The 15786-nt window shown below is 42.8% G+C and overlaps 1 protein-coding gene across 1 annotated transcript; it reads left to right on the forward strand.

The window, feature by feature from the left end:
- The first annotated feature begins 599 nt into the window (after nucleotides 1-599).
- Nucleotides 600-3518, forward strand: LOC123904250. The gene is made up of 3 exons (XM_045953938.1): nucleotides 600-772; nucleotides 1006-1067; nucleotides 3181-3518. The coding sequence occupies exons 1-3, from the start codon at nucleotides 600-602 to the stop codon at nucleotides 3516-3518; spliced, it is 573 nt and encodes a 190-aa protein (XP_045809894.1).
- Nucleotides 3519-15786: the final 12268 nt, after the last annotated feature.

Raw genomic sequence — 15786 nt, forward strand, 5'->3', positions numbered from 1 at the left:
TGACGGCGGGTCGAGCAGCTGATCCACGGAGGGGGGGGTTGTACCTGCAGGTGCTCCGATGCCAAAGTCAGACAAGGAAAGAGAGCAAGAGAGATACTAGAGAGAGAAAGTAAATGAGAGAATGAATAATGTTACCTAGCTCTCCTGTATAGGAGAGCTTATATAGCCCCCAGCTCTGGGCCAAAGGTCCATCTTATTGGGTTGGACTTGCCAAGGCCCAATAAGATGGACTGCCAAGATATCACCCTTAGATAGTGGGTAGGGTAGTAATTTTACCCTATCTTGGTGGAGAGGTTGTTCCATGCTGACATGGAGGTGGTTGGGCAAGCCAGGTGGACTTTGTGAGGGTCTAGGTGGACTAGCATTAGTCTAGTCCAGAACAGGAGCCCCCCAAGTCGTTGCTCCTAGGGATAGGAGTGATGACTTTAAAGGTGTGCCCAAGTGCAGAAGGAAATCTCCTTGCAACCTCTCTTGAACAATTGTGGACGAGGAAGGTGCTAGTCAAGGCCTTGCTCGTAGCAGGTGTTTGCAATGTTTTGCCTGAATCGATCTTTCGAGGGTGTCTAATATCTTGCTCGTAATTAAGGTTACGAGGAAGTATGCGTTGCTCGTATCTCCTGCGAGGAGATGTTGTACGAGATGGAATTGTTGCTCGTTGCTATAGCGAAGAGGTAACAACGAGAAGCATTGTTGCTCGCCACGATGACGAGGAGATAATTCATAATGAAAAATTGTTGCTCGTTGATGTGCCGGAGAAGATAGTGACGAGGAGGTTGAAGATCATACTTGATTAAAGAGGGACGTGCTCGTTACTTTCACGAGGGGTTGTTTTCGTGCGAGCACGTCTTGTTGGACGAGATATATTTATTTTTTATTTTTACGAGGGGGTGTATAAACCATTGGATCAAAGTGCTCTCTTGTTGTAGTGGCCTTTGATTTCTTTAAATAGAGGGGAGTGGATTTATTTTTTACATTCCACTCTCTCTCTTCGTTTGCTGTTGTTAGGATTCTCTGGGAGCTTTGCTCAAGTGTCAAATCTCATTCTTTGAATCCTCTTCGAATTCAAGGTATTCCTCAAATTTCTTCTTATGATTTGCTTGTTTAGATCTAGTTTTTATTGTTTTTTGCTCAGTTTGGGTGTTTTTATGGGTTTTGCTATGAAGAACATGATGAACATAGGATGAATTCTGGGTAGATTTAGGAGTATTCGGTTGTGAATCCTAGCACCCTTTATAATATGAACGCCGAGCACCCCTTTGTTTTGGAAAAGAAGAGTAGTGAATCCGAGCACCCTTTCAATTCATATTTTCTGCTCGGAATAAGTTGCTTTTCTGCTCGGAATAAGTTGCTCTTCTGCTCGGCATAAGTTGCTCGGCATAAATCTGCTCGGAACAATTAAATTTTCCTGCTCGGAATAAGTGTCTGCCCGGCATAACAGTTGAATTTGGTAGATTTTCCTGCTCGGAATAAGCCTGCTCGGCATAACAGTTGAATTTGGTAAATTTTCCATGTTATAGGATTTGTCGTGCTCTTCGGATCTGCTCGGAATTGAATTATTTGTAGTAATTAGAGTAACAAGACTATTATGCCGAGCACCCTCAAGACTGTTATGTCGAGCGCCTTTTCTTGTGCTATCATGCCGAGCACCCTTTCAATTCATATTTTCGGAAAAAATCGTGCTCGGATTTATCCTCTTCCGTGCTCGGCATTATTGTACTTGGCGGATGGTCCTCCGTGCTCGGATTAGTCGTCCCGTGCTCGGATTTTTAGGTCCTCCGTGCTCGGATTAGTCGTCCCGTGCTCGGATTTTTAGGTCCTCCGTGCTTTGGAATTATGTCAATATTTTTGTTGTGAAAAATTCGTGATGGGGAGCCACCTCCCCGGTTTTTTGATGGGGAGCCTCCTCCCCGTTTTTAACTTAGAAAAAATTTTCAAACGAATTTTGTTGTGAAAAATTCGTGATGGGGAGCCTCCTCCCCGGTTTGTGTGTTGCCACTTGGTAAGGGCTTTGGCTGGGGACAGCGTCCTCGGCCTATTCTGCGCTCTTTCACTTGAATTGCGGTGAAAGGGTGAATTTGATTGACTGTCGAATTCACTTTGTTTTCACTGCTTTTCAGGTTCCATATGTCAGACATCGAGGAGGTAGTGGATAGTCAAGGGGTCGTGAGGTACGGATTACTTGATACGATTACTGATCCTGAGTTGGATTGGGTCGGTCCTGAGCCCCGGGGAATAGCTTCTGTGCTTACTCCTAATGATCCGAAATTGCACACAGTGGTCGAGCGGAGGAGGAGGAATGATCCGGTTAACTGGCTAGTTTATATGCTCGACGAGGGTCAAAGAGTGTGCTCTTCTTTTGACAGATATGGCTTTGCCATGTATGAGCTTATTTTTAAGGAGCTAAGACTTCGATTGTCGTTTAGTCCTCTTATGATAGGAGTACTTAGGACATTAAGGGTTGCTCCTTCCCAGCTTCATCCAAATTCGTGGGCATTTATTTTGGCTTTTGAGCACCTTTGTGGGTATAGGGGTGTTCGACCTACTCTTCCCCTTTTCTTCCGAATTTTTAAGGTCCAACGAAAGACCACGAGGGGTGAAGATCGAGCGGTTCCCCGACAGAATTGGGTATCGCTGAAGCAACAAGATGATGTGAAGCTTTTTAAGTTATTCACTGATTCCGTGCGGAACTTTAAGGAGAGGTATTACATTGTCCGACCAGAGTCTCCTGCTGCCCTGGATAATCTGTTGGAGCCTAGACCTGATTTGGATGAGCACGGGGTTGCTCGTAGGGATGCTGCCGGGAGGGTTTTGACTAGGATGGAACCCAAGTTTCCTTTAAGTTGGACATATGCCCATTTTCATAAGGATCATCGTCAGTATATGGTAAGGGATGCTGATTTATCCGCTGAGGACAGGGCCAGCTTTGAAGATTTGAAGAATTTTGTTGGAGGTTTCACCCCTGCTGTGTGGGTGAACAGGAGAGGTGAAATTATTGTAGATGAGGATGGGAACCCAAAGACCTCCAAGAGGTCTATCAATACCCGAGAACTCCTTGAATGTAGAAATGCCGAGGAAGTGAGGATCTGCTTGGGTATAACGCGCTCGTATTTCACTTGCTTTTCTTAAAATATTTTATCTGTCTTTGCTTTATTTTTGACTTTGTCTTATTTTTTCTTGCAGGTAGGATGGAGTCTATTGCTGATCGCATGTTGAAGGCTGCAGTCAATGAAAGAGCGTCAGGCAAGGGAAAGAAGAAAAAGGTGGCAGCCAAGAGTCCCCCGCGAATCCGTCTTGGGACTCCTGTTGCGCAAGGGTGCTCATCGCGGGGAGGTGGTTCTGGTACTCCTTCCTCTGTTCAGCATCCTCCTCAGAAGAGGGCGAGGGAAGGTGATCGTCCTGAGACAGGCATGGGAGAAATGACCGGCTTTCCTGTTCCCCGGTGTTATACTGTGTCCAGATTTTTTGACATGTACCCTCCTGTGATCGCTGATGCTGAGAAGGTTGCCCTGCTCGTGTGAATGTTTAAGTTTTTGCTAAGTTTGCCTATTTGAATGTATGTTTAAACTTTTGCATGTATGAATGCTTTGCTCGTTTTTATTTCACCGGGGAGCTTGTCCTCGTTTTTATTTCACCGGGGAGCTTGTCCTCGTTTTTAACTAAGCGAAAATATTGGTTATTTTGGATTTATTATCCCTGCTCGGAATTATCCCATTTCGCTAGTTTTTTGTCGAGCGTGTTTTGTTGAGGTTGGTTTCCTCGGTTTAAACTTAAACAGTTTGTGGAACTGTATAAGCACTTTAGAGTTGTTTCTAAGTTAATGCGAATACGAGCACGTTGATATGTGCCTTTCTTCGCGACCTGAACCTCCCATCGCGAGCTGGGTGTTAGGTCATGGCACGGAGACGATGGAGCTCGTTTCGAGAGGTTTCCTCGTCGAGCACGGGTTCCTCTCCCCTTATGGTAGATTGGTTCCCTTGCTCTGGTTTTTAGATGAGCACGTGTGCCTAGGTGCCCTCCGTTGTTTAGGTGTTCGACTCGTTGTGTTTTGAGTTCGAACAGCCTTTTGTGTTTTGGTGTGGCAAAAACTTAGCTGTAATATTGTTTCAATTTCTGGGCATTCCATGGTCGGAGGATCTCTTTCCCTTGGAGGTCCTCGAGGTAGTATGCCCCGTTTTCTGTTTTATTGCGGACTCGGTATGGTCCTTCCCAATTGGCTGCAAGTCTTCCATCTTGGGAATCTTTAGCATTTCGTCTCAAAACGAGGCTACCGACTTCAAATTCTCTCTTGATGACTTTGGTGTCATGTCGAGCAGCTATTTTTTGTTTAAGAGTGGCTTCTCGTAGGGATGCCTTTGTTCGGATTTCTTCGACGAGGTCGAGCTCTTCACGGAGTGCCTCGTCGTTCAATTCTTCCTCAAGGGGTTGCTCAGTTCGTCGGGAGGGTTCCCCGACTTCTACGGGGATAACTGCCTCTGTTCCGTATACCATCCGGAATGGGGTTTCCCCGGTTGTGGAGTGTGGGGTTGTTCGATAAGCCCAAAGTACGCTTTCGAGCTCCTCGACCCATTTCTTTTTGTTTTGGTCGAGCCTTCGTCGTAAGCCACGTAGGATTACTCTGTTTGCGGCTTCGGCCTGCCCGTTGGTTTGGGGGTGCTCGACTGATGTGAAATGTTGCTTGGTGCCCAGGGCAGCAAGGAATTCTTGGAAGCCTTTGTCTGTAAACTGTGTTCCATTGTCTGTGACCACAGCTTGTGGTATTCCAAATCTGGATAGCACGTCTCGTTTGAAGAAACGAAGGATTCTAAATGAAGTTATGTCAGAGAGGGGTTCCGCTTCCACCCATTTGGTGAAGTAGTCGACTGCGACTATTAAAAATCTATTTTGATGAAGTCCTCTTGTGAAGGGACCAAGTATGTCCATGCCCCACCAGGCAAACGGCCATGGTGAGGACAAAGATTTGAGCTCGCGAGGAGGAGCTAAATGCATGTCCCCGTGTCGTTGGCATTTGTCACACTTCTTTACGTGGTCCTTAGCATCTTGTTGCATGGTAGGCCAATAATATCCTGCTCGTAATGCTTTTCTGGCCAGTGATCTGCCTCCCAAGTGTTGTGAATTAATTCCTTCGTGAATCTCACGCAGGATGTAGTCGACTGTGTCCTCGTCAACACATTTTAGAAGGGGAATGGAAAATCCTCTCCTGTACAACTTTCCCTCGAGAATTACATATGCACATGCTCTTCGCCTTATCACTGCTGCCTCTTTCTGCTCGGGAGGGAGAGTACCGTGCTCGAGGAAGTTGTATACTGGTGTCATCCAACAGTTTTTGTCGCTGATAACATTGATGTCGAGGACGCTGGTCGGTTTTTCTATGCTTGGACGAGAGAGTATTTCTTGGATCACAGATTTGTTTCCGCCCTTCCTTTTTGTGCTTGCCAGTTTGGACAGTATGTCTGCCCGTTTGTTGTGCTCGCGAGGTACATGTAATATCTCCACAGAATCAAACTTAGTAATTTTTTCTTTCACTAGAGTTAAGTATTCTGAGAGGTTATCGTTTTTGGTTTGATATTCTCCTAGCACTTGAGAAGCAACTAGTTGTGAATCTGTATAGATTTTAATCTCCTTGGCATGCATGTCCTCGGCTAAACGTAGGCCTGCGAGGAAAGCTTCATACTCTGCCTGGTTGTTTGAGGTTGGGAAAGACAGTGCTAGTGATACTTCGATTAGTATACCATCCTCATTTTCGAGTATGATACCTGCACCTGCTCCTGTTGCGCTTGATGCTCCGTCCACAAAGATCGTCCACTTATCTGCCCCGTCAATTGAGAGGGAAGGGCTCGTCATCTCTGCTACGAAGTCGGCTAGGACTTGAGCTTTTAATGCTTTTCTGCTTTCGTAACGAATGTCAAATTCTGAAAGTTCGAGGGACCATTTCAGCATCCTGCCTGCCATATCTGGTCGACCAAGTAGTGATTTGATGGGCTGGTCTGTTCGGACCACAATAGTATGAGCCAAGAAGTAATGCCTCAATCTCCTTGCAGCATAGATTAAGGAGAGAGCTATTTTTTCAATTTGCTGGTATCTCTGTTCTGGGCCTTGTAAGGCTTTGCTCGTGAAGTACACTGGCTTTTGTCCTTCGTTCGTTTCGCGGACAAGAGCTGCACTTACGGCTTCTGATGCGACGGAGAGGTATAAGTATAGTACCTCCTCGTCGTTTGGTCGCGAGAGGACAGGTGGCTCGGATAGAGCTTTCTTCAGATATTGAAGAGCCTGCTCGCACTCGTTAGACCATTCAAAAATAGCTTCTTTCTTTAACAATTTGAAAAGTGGGAGCGCGTGTTGTGCGGATTTGGCTACGAAGCGAGATAAGGACGTTAGCATTCCGTTGAGATTTTGTATTGATTTTTTGTCACTAGGAGTTGGGAACTCAGCGAAGGCACGACATTTGTCGGGATTTTCCTGCTCGGACTCCGAAAGTGCACTTCTCTGGATTGAATCTCATATTATTTTTTCTGGCCTGCTCGAAGACCTTTCGTAGGTGCTCGACGTGATCGTTTTCCTCGGGGGATTTGACGATCATGTCGTTGATCACGGTCGTTTCGTGATCAAAATATTTTTAAAATAAGTAGTACAAGGTAGTGACCTTGGTCGTTTCGCAAGGACTCACGATCGGTTTAACAATATTAGAATGAATTTAAAGGTTGCAATTTGGGGTTTTTTTGTTTGTGGAAGCAATAACAGAGATTACGAATTTAATTAATATAAAAGCAATCAATCCATTGGTTTTAGGCAACTTTGTTTGTCATCTATCATAGGTCCTTATATGAATATTCATACAGTTTATGCTTCGGCTGATTATAGAACTAATTTAACAAGCGAAAATCAGTTTTATAACGAATTCGTTGATTAAGCACCAGCGTGTTCGACTAACTATGGCGATGATCAAGCGTCACCAATAACACAGTTAAAAATCATAACAATAATTCGGCAGCCCTATTTTGCAAGCGAAAATAATATAACAATTTCTTATTCAGATTAATTTGAACAAGCGTGAATTAATTTGAATAGTCTCAATGTTATGAACGTGAAACAAAATAATTAAGCATCAATTGCATCAACTCATACACAAAAGAGAGACAAGAAAATTGATATATGATAAGCATAAACATAACGATTTGCTATTAAAACCGAACCTCAAGATTCGAGAACAAAGTTCCTTACACCAATGGATCAATAGAAGTTTAGTTCTCCATGGAAGATGACGGCTGCTCTAGGGGTTGAATATTTCGTGAACAGTGAATGATTACCCTAGCTGCCTTTTTTCGGTTTAAATAATACATGGAACGGGCCTCAAAACAATTGGGCCGAAAAATATAAAGTTGTGCTGAATTAAATTCGTCTGGAACATAAACGCAATTATTTGACACACTTGCGCTCCGAACTGGGTTTTGGCCTCAACATGAAAGTTGTAGCTCTTGATCTCAGCTTTCCAACGCATCTTCCGGCGCCTCGATCCGATATTCGTAGCTCCAGTTATGACCTGCGGACTGGAAGGGTGTCAAAGTGCTATTTATTCATAAATTAAGTGCGAAAATAAAATAGAGTTAGAAATAAACTTAAATATAAAAACACCTTAAAATAGTGAAAATAGTAAATTAAACCATAGGAATACACTAGTACAATAGTAGAAGAATGTGCATTAAAATGCACTGATCAAATTCCCCCACACTTGAACTTTTGCACTCCGAGCAAAACTCAAATGAAAAATTTAAAAACAAATCACAAGCAGTCAACATATTCCCGGTTTCAAGCTTCAAACCTTGGGTCAAAATTCAAAGATTGGCACAATTCTTATCTATCAACTTTCAATAATAATCTTGCGTGTGTGTGTGTACTGTCTCTCACTGTCAACCAAAGTAATGTCAAGATCCCTCTCTGAAACTACCATTCTAGATGCTAAGTTGTCATTCTTTTCCTATAATTTTGGATTTAACCAGAATTTCAGACTAGGGGGGGCTATTTCTTTTCAAGAGATCAAAAGCTTTTCAACATCAACTCAGGGGCAACTACCTTCAAGCTTTATTATAGTTTATTATTATTTATTGTTTTTAAGCTTTAGGTACTACTCCACCTTTTCACCTGACGGGATCTTACTTGTAATAAGTCCAACCTGTTTCTCAGAGTAGAGCATCCTACACAGCACTTGTTCCTCCAGTTTCGGGCACAGGAACTTGTTCCTCCAGTTTCGGGCACAGGAACTTATTATATTCATTAGTTTTAGCTCTTAAACAGTTTCCCTTTTTCTCAATTAATAGCAATGATCGGTCTATTTGTTACTCTAGCCTTTCCCCCACACTTAGTTCTAATCATACCTCCATTATATTCAAATTAGAGAACTTAGTCTAAAGAATAAATATTTCAGAGATTTATCTAGACATTACTAAGTTTGACAGTGTTCAAGCAGTTGTGCATTAAGTTGCAAAGACTATCATGTCAAGTATCAAAACAAAAAACTCCAAAAATTTCACTGACCCTACAGCTATCTGCCCTAGCCTTAGAACATGTGACTACTCATGATGATTTATTTTATTATTATTATTATTATTATTTTATTTTTTTTAAAAAAAACACAAAAATGTAAATGTAAATGTAAAATGTCCCTCCCCCACACTTAAAACAGACATTGTCCGCAATGTATAACAATAAGCATAAAGTGAGAAAAGGAAGGAACACACCCGAGGAGCTAAGCTGTAGCAGCTGGAAAGTCCATGTCTGGCGGTTTTGGTGGAGGCCTTTCTGCACTACGAACACATGAAACAAGAAAAAGCAAATACCACGTGAACTTGTATAATAGTACAAAATATGGTGGACCTGCAATAACAAAAACGTGGAAAACAGAGAAGCCAAATTGAGCTTGTGAGTCAGATAAAATAGGTGGGAGAGATGCATAGATTGTGAAGAACAACTGCTTGTCGCGTGGCTTAATCAGAGGCTCCACCAACAATTTTTCTACTATAGGCAATAGTTGCTTCCGACTAAAATCCACATTTTTGGCGTCAACTTCAAGAGTTATTGAATTTGTTTGAATTTCTGCACAAGTGGTTGTCAGCATCAAAATGTCTTCACCTAAAATAGCTGCATTGATCTCAAGACAAACATTACAAATACCACATTCACAAGAAAAAATTTCAGCAGATTGATCTATTCCAAGAGCAGCATATAATTCATCTAGATCAGATTGAACTTTGGACTCTTGTGGTATCGTGGAGGAGCCACCAAGAATGTCAATGTTTGCAACAGTGATTGTGTTAGAAGTGCCAGTGTATGTGCTAATAGTGTCAGTGCTATTAGTAGCAACATGATTGTCATTAATTTTAGCATACACAGAACAAATTTCAATATTAGTGCTGTCCTGACCAGTGAAAGTGTCATCAAAACCAACAATAGATGGAAAACCATTAATAAACTCATCAGCGCACTCATTATCTATCAACCCATCAAATAGATCTAATGCAAAGACAGAGTGTTCTTCATGCGGGTGTTTCATAGCATCAAATAAGTTGAAGCGGATAACACGATTCCCAAACGCCATTGAAAGTGTCCCTGCATAAGCATCAATTTTAGCTCTAGCGGTCCTCATGAATGGCCTTCCTAGAATGAGGGTTCCTTTACTGGAACTTGTTTCTCTTTCCATGTCGAGGATGTAGAAATCTGCAGGAAAGATTAGATCATTAACTTTAACAAGCACATCCTCGATAATACCCTTAGGGCGGGTGATGCTTCTATTTGCAAGCTGAATGACAAGACCTGTAGGCTGCAAGGGACCAAGGGAAAGAGAGTTATATATAGATGTAGGCATAACATTTATGGAGGAGCCTAAGTCCAACATGCAACTTCCGAATTCGGTAGTGCCTATGGTACAAGGGACAGTAAAGACTCCAAGATCTTCACATTTCTCGGGCAAGTCTGTCTGATGTATGATTGCAGAGACATTCCTACTCATATTAACTCTCGAGTTCCCTTTTAGTTTCCTCTTGTTTGTGCACATCTCCTTGAGGAGTTTGGCATATTTCGGGATTTGTTTGATAGCCTCAAGGAGAGGGATGTTTACTTCAACTTTCTTAAAAACATCCAAGATCTCCCTATCCATGTCGAACTGATGCTCCCTTTTGCTTTTGACAGCTCTTTGAGGGAAGGGAAGTGGTATGGACTGCTCCTCATCTTCATCAAGTTCAAGGGTAGGTGTGGGTGCAGGTGTAGGAGTTGACTTATTTTTATTATTTTTATCATTTTTTTCTCCACTGTTATCTACACTTGCTTCTACTGCTGCGTCGACTTCCTTGCCAGACCTAAGAGTGATTGCACTAACATTTGGGTTAGGTACGGTTTGGTCAGGGAGGTTCCTGGAGCTCTGAGTTTGAATTTGGTTCATAGTAGTCACTAGTTGTCCGACCTGTGTTTTCAGATCGTTCATGGATGCATTTGTTGTCTGTATTTGCGCGGCCAATTGCTTGACTATGTCTTCTAGTGAAGATCCAGAAGTAGCCACTGCTGGTGGTGGCATGTTTTGAGCAGGTTGGGGAAGGGGTGACTGTAACTGTTGTTGTGCGGGTGGATTCCCATACTGCAAGTTTGGATGGTTTCTGTAGTTGGGATGATATCTATTAGTGGAAAGGTCAGGAGCATTGTATCTATTTTGGTTGTTGCCTTGATTGTACACATTTGCTGCGTATGCTTGAGGCAACCCAGTTATGGATTCATCTTGTAGGATGGGACATATATCTGTCGGGTGCTCAGGGGAGGTGCAAATGCCACACACTCTTCCTACAGTCCGGGTCTTTCCTAATGCCAACTGCTTCACTAGAGAGGTAAGCTCGTCAAGTCTGATTTCTATAGCCTTGTTGGGAGGGGAGGCTTGAATTTCATTCACTCCTTTTGTCAGAACCACAGAATTGCTTCTAGTGGTGAATTGTTGGGAGTTGAGAGACATGTTCTCAATGAGAGCCTTCGCTGCAGCGGGTGTCTTATCGACAAGGGCTCCGCCACTAGCAGCATCTAAGATATTCCTATCCATGGGTAATAGTCCTTCGTAGAAGTACTGGATAAGTAGCTGCTCAGAGATTTGGTGTTGGGGGCAGCTGGACACTAATTGTTTGAATCGTTCCCAGTATTCAGAAAGTGACTCGCTGTCACATTGTCTGATGCCGCATATATCCTTTCTTATGGATGCGGCCCTAGAAGCAGGGAAGTATTTCTCTAGGAAAAGCTTTTTAAGATCAGTCCAGCTTGCAACAGTGTTTGGCTGAAGGTAGTATAACCAGTCCTTCGCAGCTCCTTGGAGTGAGAAAGGGAAGGCTCTTAGCTTGATATGGTCTTCGGTGATTCCTTCAGGTCTCAAGGGTGTAGAGCACACGACCTGAAATTCCTTCAGATGCCTATGGGGGTCTTCACCGGAAAGACCGCTAAACTTGGGCAACAGGTGTATTAGGCCCGGCTTTAATTCGAAAGCCACAGCAACATTAGGGTATTCAATACAAAGTGAATTATAATTAATGTCAGGTGCTGCAAGCTCCCTTAAAGTCTTTTGGTCAGCCATGGTGTAATTGTTTAAATTAGAATCAAAAGAAGAAATTCAACCGAAAATGGAAATTCGATCGAGACGAGATTAGAAAAATATAAAAAAATGACTAAAAATCTAATAAAATCAAATAAAGATATTTCAAATTTTTTTGGATTTTTTTGAAATTACGAAAATAGTAATAAATTAAAATAAAATAGAAAAACAATGAATTTGAGATTTTTGAGGTGGCGTCTCCTATTTTTTCTAAAAATAGGAGATTCTGATTTATTTATTTTTTTCGATGAGGCAGCACAATGGGGAATTAATTCGGAAACAAATTTCAGAAACTGCCTTTTTTATTTTTTTAGATTTTTTTTGAAAATTTGATTTTTTTTTTTGTGTGTGTAAGGGTCAAATTGTCCAGCAAATAGCAACTACAGGGGTTCCCAGGTAAGGGAGGTGGATCGAGGATTGCTTAAGTACCAAGCCTTTCCTAGCCAGAATTCCCGTAGGTACAAGAATGCAAGAACACACGACCAAAATACAAAAATATTAATTTACGAAAATAATATTGATTGAAATCGACAAAGAGTCCCCGGCAACGGCGCCAATTTGATCACGGTCGTTTCGTGATCAAAATATTTTTAAAATAAGTAGTACAAGGTAGTGACCTTGGTCGTTTCGCAAGGACTCACGATCGGTTTAACAATATTAGAATGAATTTAAAGGTTGCAATTTGGGGTTTTTTTGTTTGTGGAAGCAATAACAGAGATTACGAATTTAATTAATATAAAAGCAATCAATCCATTGGTTTTAGGCAACTTTGTTTGTCATCTATCATAGGTCCTTATATGAATATTCATACAGTTTATGCTTCGGCTGATTATAGAACTAATTTAACAAGCGAAAATCAGTTTTATAACGAATTCGTTGATTAAGCACCAGCGTGTTCGACTAACTATGGCAATGATCAAGCGTCACCAATAACACAGTTAAAAATCATAACAATAATTCGGCAGCCCTATTTTGCAAGCGAAAATAATATAACAATTTCTTATTCAGATTAATTTGAACAAGCGTGAATTAATTTGAATAGTCTCAATGTTATGAACGTGAAACAAAATAATTAAGCATCAATTGCATCAACTCATACACAAAAGAGAGACAAGAAAATTGATATATGATAAGCATAAACATAACGATTTGCTATTAAAACCGAACCTCAAGATTCGAGAACAAAGTTCCTTACACCAATGGATCAATAGAAGTTTAGTTCTCCATGGAAGATGACGGCTGCTCTAGGGGTTGAATATTTCGTGAACAGTGAATGATTACCCTAGCTGCCTTTTTTCGGTTTAAATAATACATGGAACGGGCCTCAAAACAATTGGGCCGAAAAATATAAAGTTGTCCTGAATTAAATTCGTCTGGAACATAAACGCAATTATTTGACACACTTGCGCTCCGAACTGGGTTTTGGCCTCAACATGAAAGTTGTAGCTCTTGATCTCAGCTTTCCAACGCATCTTCCGGCGCCTCGATCCGATATTCGTAGCTCCAGTTATGACCTGCGGACTGGAAGGGTGTCAAAGTGCTATTTATTCATAAATTAAGTGCGAAAATAAAATAGAGTTAGAAATAAACTTAAATATAAAAACACCTTAAAATAGTGAAAATAGTAAATTAAACCATAGGAATACACTAGTACAATAGTAGAAGAATGTGCATTAAAATGCACTGATCAGTCGTCCATGTAAACTTCGAGCATGTCGCCGATCTGTCCTCGGAATACTTTGTTCATCATTCGCTGGTATGTTGCTCCAGCATTCTTCAGACCGAAGGGCATTACGTTGTAGTAATAGTTGCCCGACTCAGTCATGAAGGCTGTTTTTTCCCTGTCCGCCACTGCCATTGGAATTTGGTTGTATCCTGAATATGCATCCATAAAAGATAATAATTTAAAGCCAGAAGAATTATCAACTAATTTATCAATGCAGGGTAAAGGATAAGAATCTTTAGGGCAAGCCCTATTGAGGTCGGTATAGTCGCAACACATTCTCCATTTTCCATTAGATTTTTTGACGAGTACAACATTGGACAACCAGGTAGTATACCTGGCCTCCGAAATAAAATTTGCCTCTAGGAGGTCTTTTACAGCTTTTTCTGCAGCCTCCGCTTTCTCGGGAGACTGCCTACGCCTACGTTGTACTATAGCCCTAGCAGAAGGGTCGATGGTCAGCTGGTGACAGGCCACGTTGGGGTCGAGCCCGGGCATTTCAGATGCGTGCCAGGCGAACAGGTCAGCGTTCTCTCTTAGGCAGGCCTTCAGCTGCTTCCTAGCCAGGTCGGGGAGCCCTGTCCCAATCTTCACACCCTTGCTCGGATCTTCGCCGAATGGGACCAGCTCGAACTCGCCATCGGGAATTGGACGATGGTGCTCTTTGCTAGCTTTGTCCTCTTCTTTGTTTTCCTTGCGTAGTTTCTTCTCCTCCTTGTTTTCTTTCTTGGATATGCGGCTGTCCAGGTCGATTGAGCTGATGTTTGGTGCGGGTGAAGATGTTGGAGTTTTGGTTTTCTTGGCTTCGGGAGCTTCTCCAATGTACTCGTTTCCCTTAGAGGATGCATTGAAGCATCTCCTTGCAGCTTCGATGTCCCCATGCAAAGTGGCGACCTGCCCCTTGTGGGTGTAGTACTTCATCTTTAGGTGGGCAGTGGAGGGCACAGCTACCAAGTCTGCTATGGCAGTCCTGCCCAGGATGCATTGGTATAGGGAAGGGCAGTCGACGACCAGGAATTTGACTTTAATTGTCTTAGCTGTTTCCTGGGAACCGAAGGTGACCAAGAGGTCGACATACCCCCACGGCTTGGTAGTTGCTCCGTTGAACCCTGTCAGATCAGATCCCAAGTAAGGAGTCAAGTAAGTTTCGTCCAGCTGTAAAGTTTTGAAGAGCTGGGCGTACATAATGTCGCAGGAGCTTCCCTGGTCGACCAATACTCGCCGAACATCCATATTTCCCATATCGACCCTGATGAGCAGGGGAATCTGGGAGTTTGCAGCTCCTCCGGGCAGCTCTTCCATGTAGAATGATAGGGGCTTTGATTGTCCTTTTGCTTTGTCCAGGGTTGCACTCATGTTGGAAGAGGCATCAATGAGTTCTTCAAATTTTCTTTTAATTGAGCCAACAGAGTGCTTGTCAAATCCCCCACCGGATATGACCATAGCTTCAGCAAAAGTTTCCCATTCCTGCAAAGTGGGGGCAATGTAATTGTCTTCTAGATAATCAGGGATGGAAAAATCCTCTGGACGGGAAATGGAGAGGGCGACTGGCTTGTGCCCGGTTTTTTCAGGTGGAGCTTCTTCAACTGTGCTGGTTCCAGCAGCTTCTGGTCGGGGAGTGTTGCTTCTTTTGACGTATTGCTTCAACTGTCCATATCTGACCAATATTTCGATGGCATCCTTCAGCTGAATGCAGTCCTCAGTCAAGTGGCCATAGCTCTTGTGGTACTTGCAATATTTGTTCTTGTCTTGACCAGGTTTGAGAGGTGTTTGTCTTGGGAACTTAATTCCCACTTTTGTGAATTCGGCTGAGTTACATTCCTTGAAAATTTCATCCCTGGTTTTGCTAAGGGGAGTGTAGTTGCTGAATGTACTTGGAGGTCCTCGGGGCTCTCTTGGCCTTTCGTTTCTTCTTCTTCCTCCTCCTCCTCCTCCTCAGTTTGACTGCTCTTGATGAGATTGAGGAGCAGAATGGGTATTGCCTGCTCGCCCATAACGAGCTGCATCCGCTGCCTGCTGCTCCTCATACTGTATGTAAGCTTGAGATTTGAGGAGGAGGTCATCTAAAGTACGTGGTTTTTCAATTCCAACAGCTTTTGCGAAGTCACTGTTCGGGCGAAGACCGCGTTGGAGCAGGTACTTCTTCATATCGTCAGTTGTGTCCACCTGAATGGCCTCTTTGTTGAATCTCTCAATAAAGTTGCGAAGGGATTCATTATCACCTTGGAAAATGGCGCCCAACACTGCCTCGGTTTTTGGTTGCTTCCGAGAGGCAGTGAAGTGCCTGCAAAATTGATCGGCTAGATCTCTCCACGAAGACACAGATTGAGGAGCTAGACTGTGGTACCATGCCATAGCTCCTTTTCTTAGGGAAGTTGGGAAGAGCCTGCACCTGATTGCTCCGCTGACTCTAAGGAAGTCCAGAGTAGCATTGATGGATGCAATGTGGTCG

Source organism: Trifolium pratense, linkage group LG2 (genome assembly GCF_020283565.1).
Source record: "Trifolium pratense cultivar HEN17-A07 linkage group LG2, ARS_RC_1.1, whole genome shotgun sequence".
Classification (NCBI taxonomy): domain Eukaryota; kingdom Viridiplantae; phylum Streptophyta; class Magnoliopsida; order Fabales; family Fabaceae; genus Trifolium; species Trifolium pratense.

Coding starts and splice junctions, on each gene's coding strand:
- LOC123904250 (XM_045953938.1), top strand. CDS start 600: ATGCGTTGCTCGTATCTCCTGCGAGGAGATGTTGTACGAGATGGAATT. Junction 773..1,005: donor GAGAAGATAGTGACGAGGAG/GTTGAAGATCAT, acceptor TGCTGTTGTTAG/GATTCTCTGGGAGCTTTGCT. Junction 1,068..3,180: donor GAATCCTCTTCGAATTCAAG/GTATTCCTCAAA, acceptor TTTTTCTTGCAG/GTAGGATGGAGTCTATTGCT.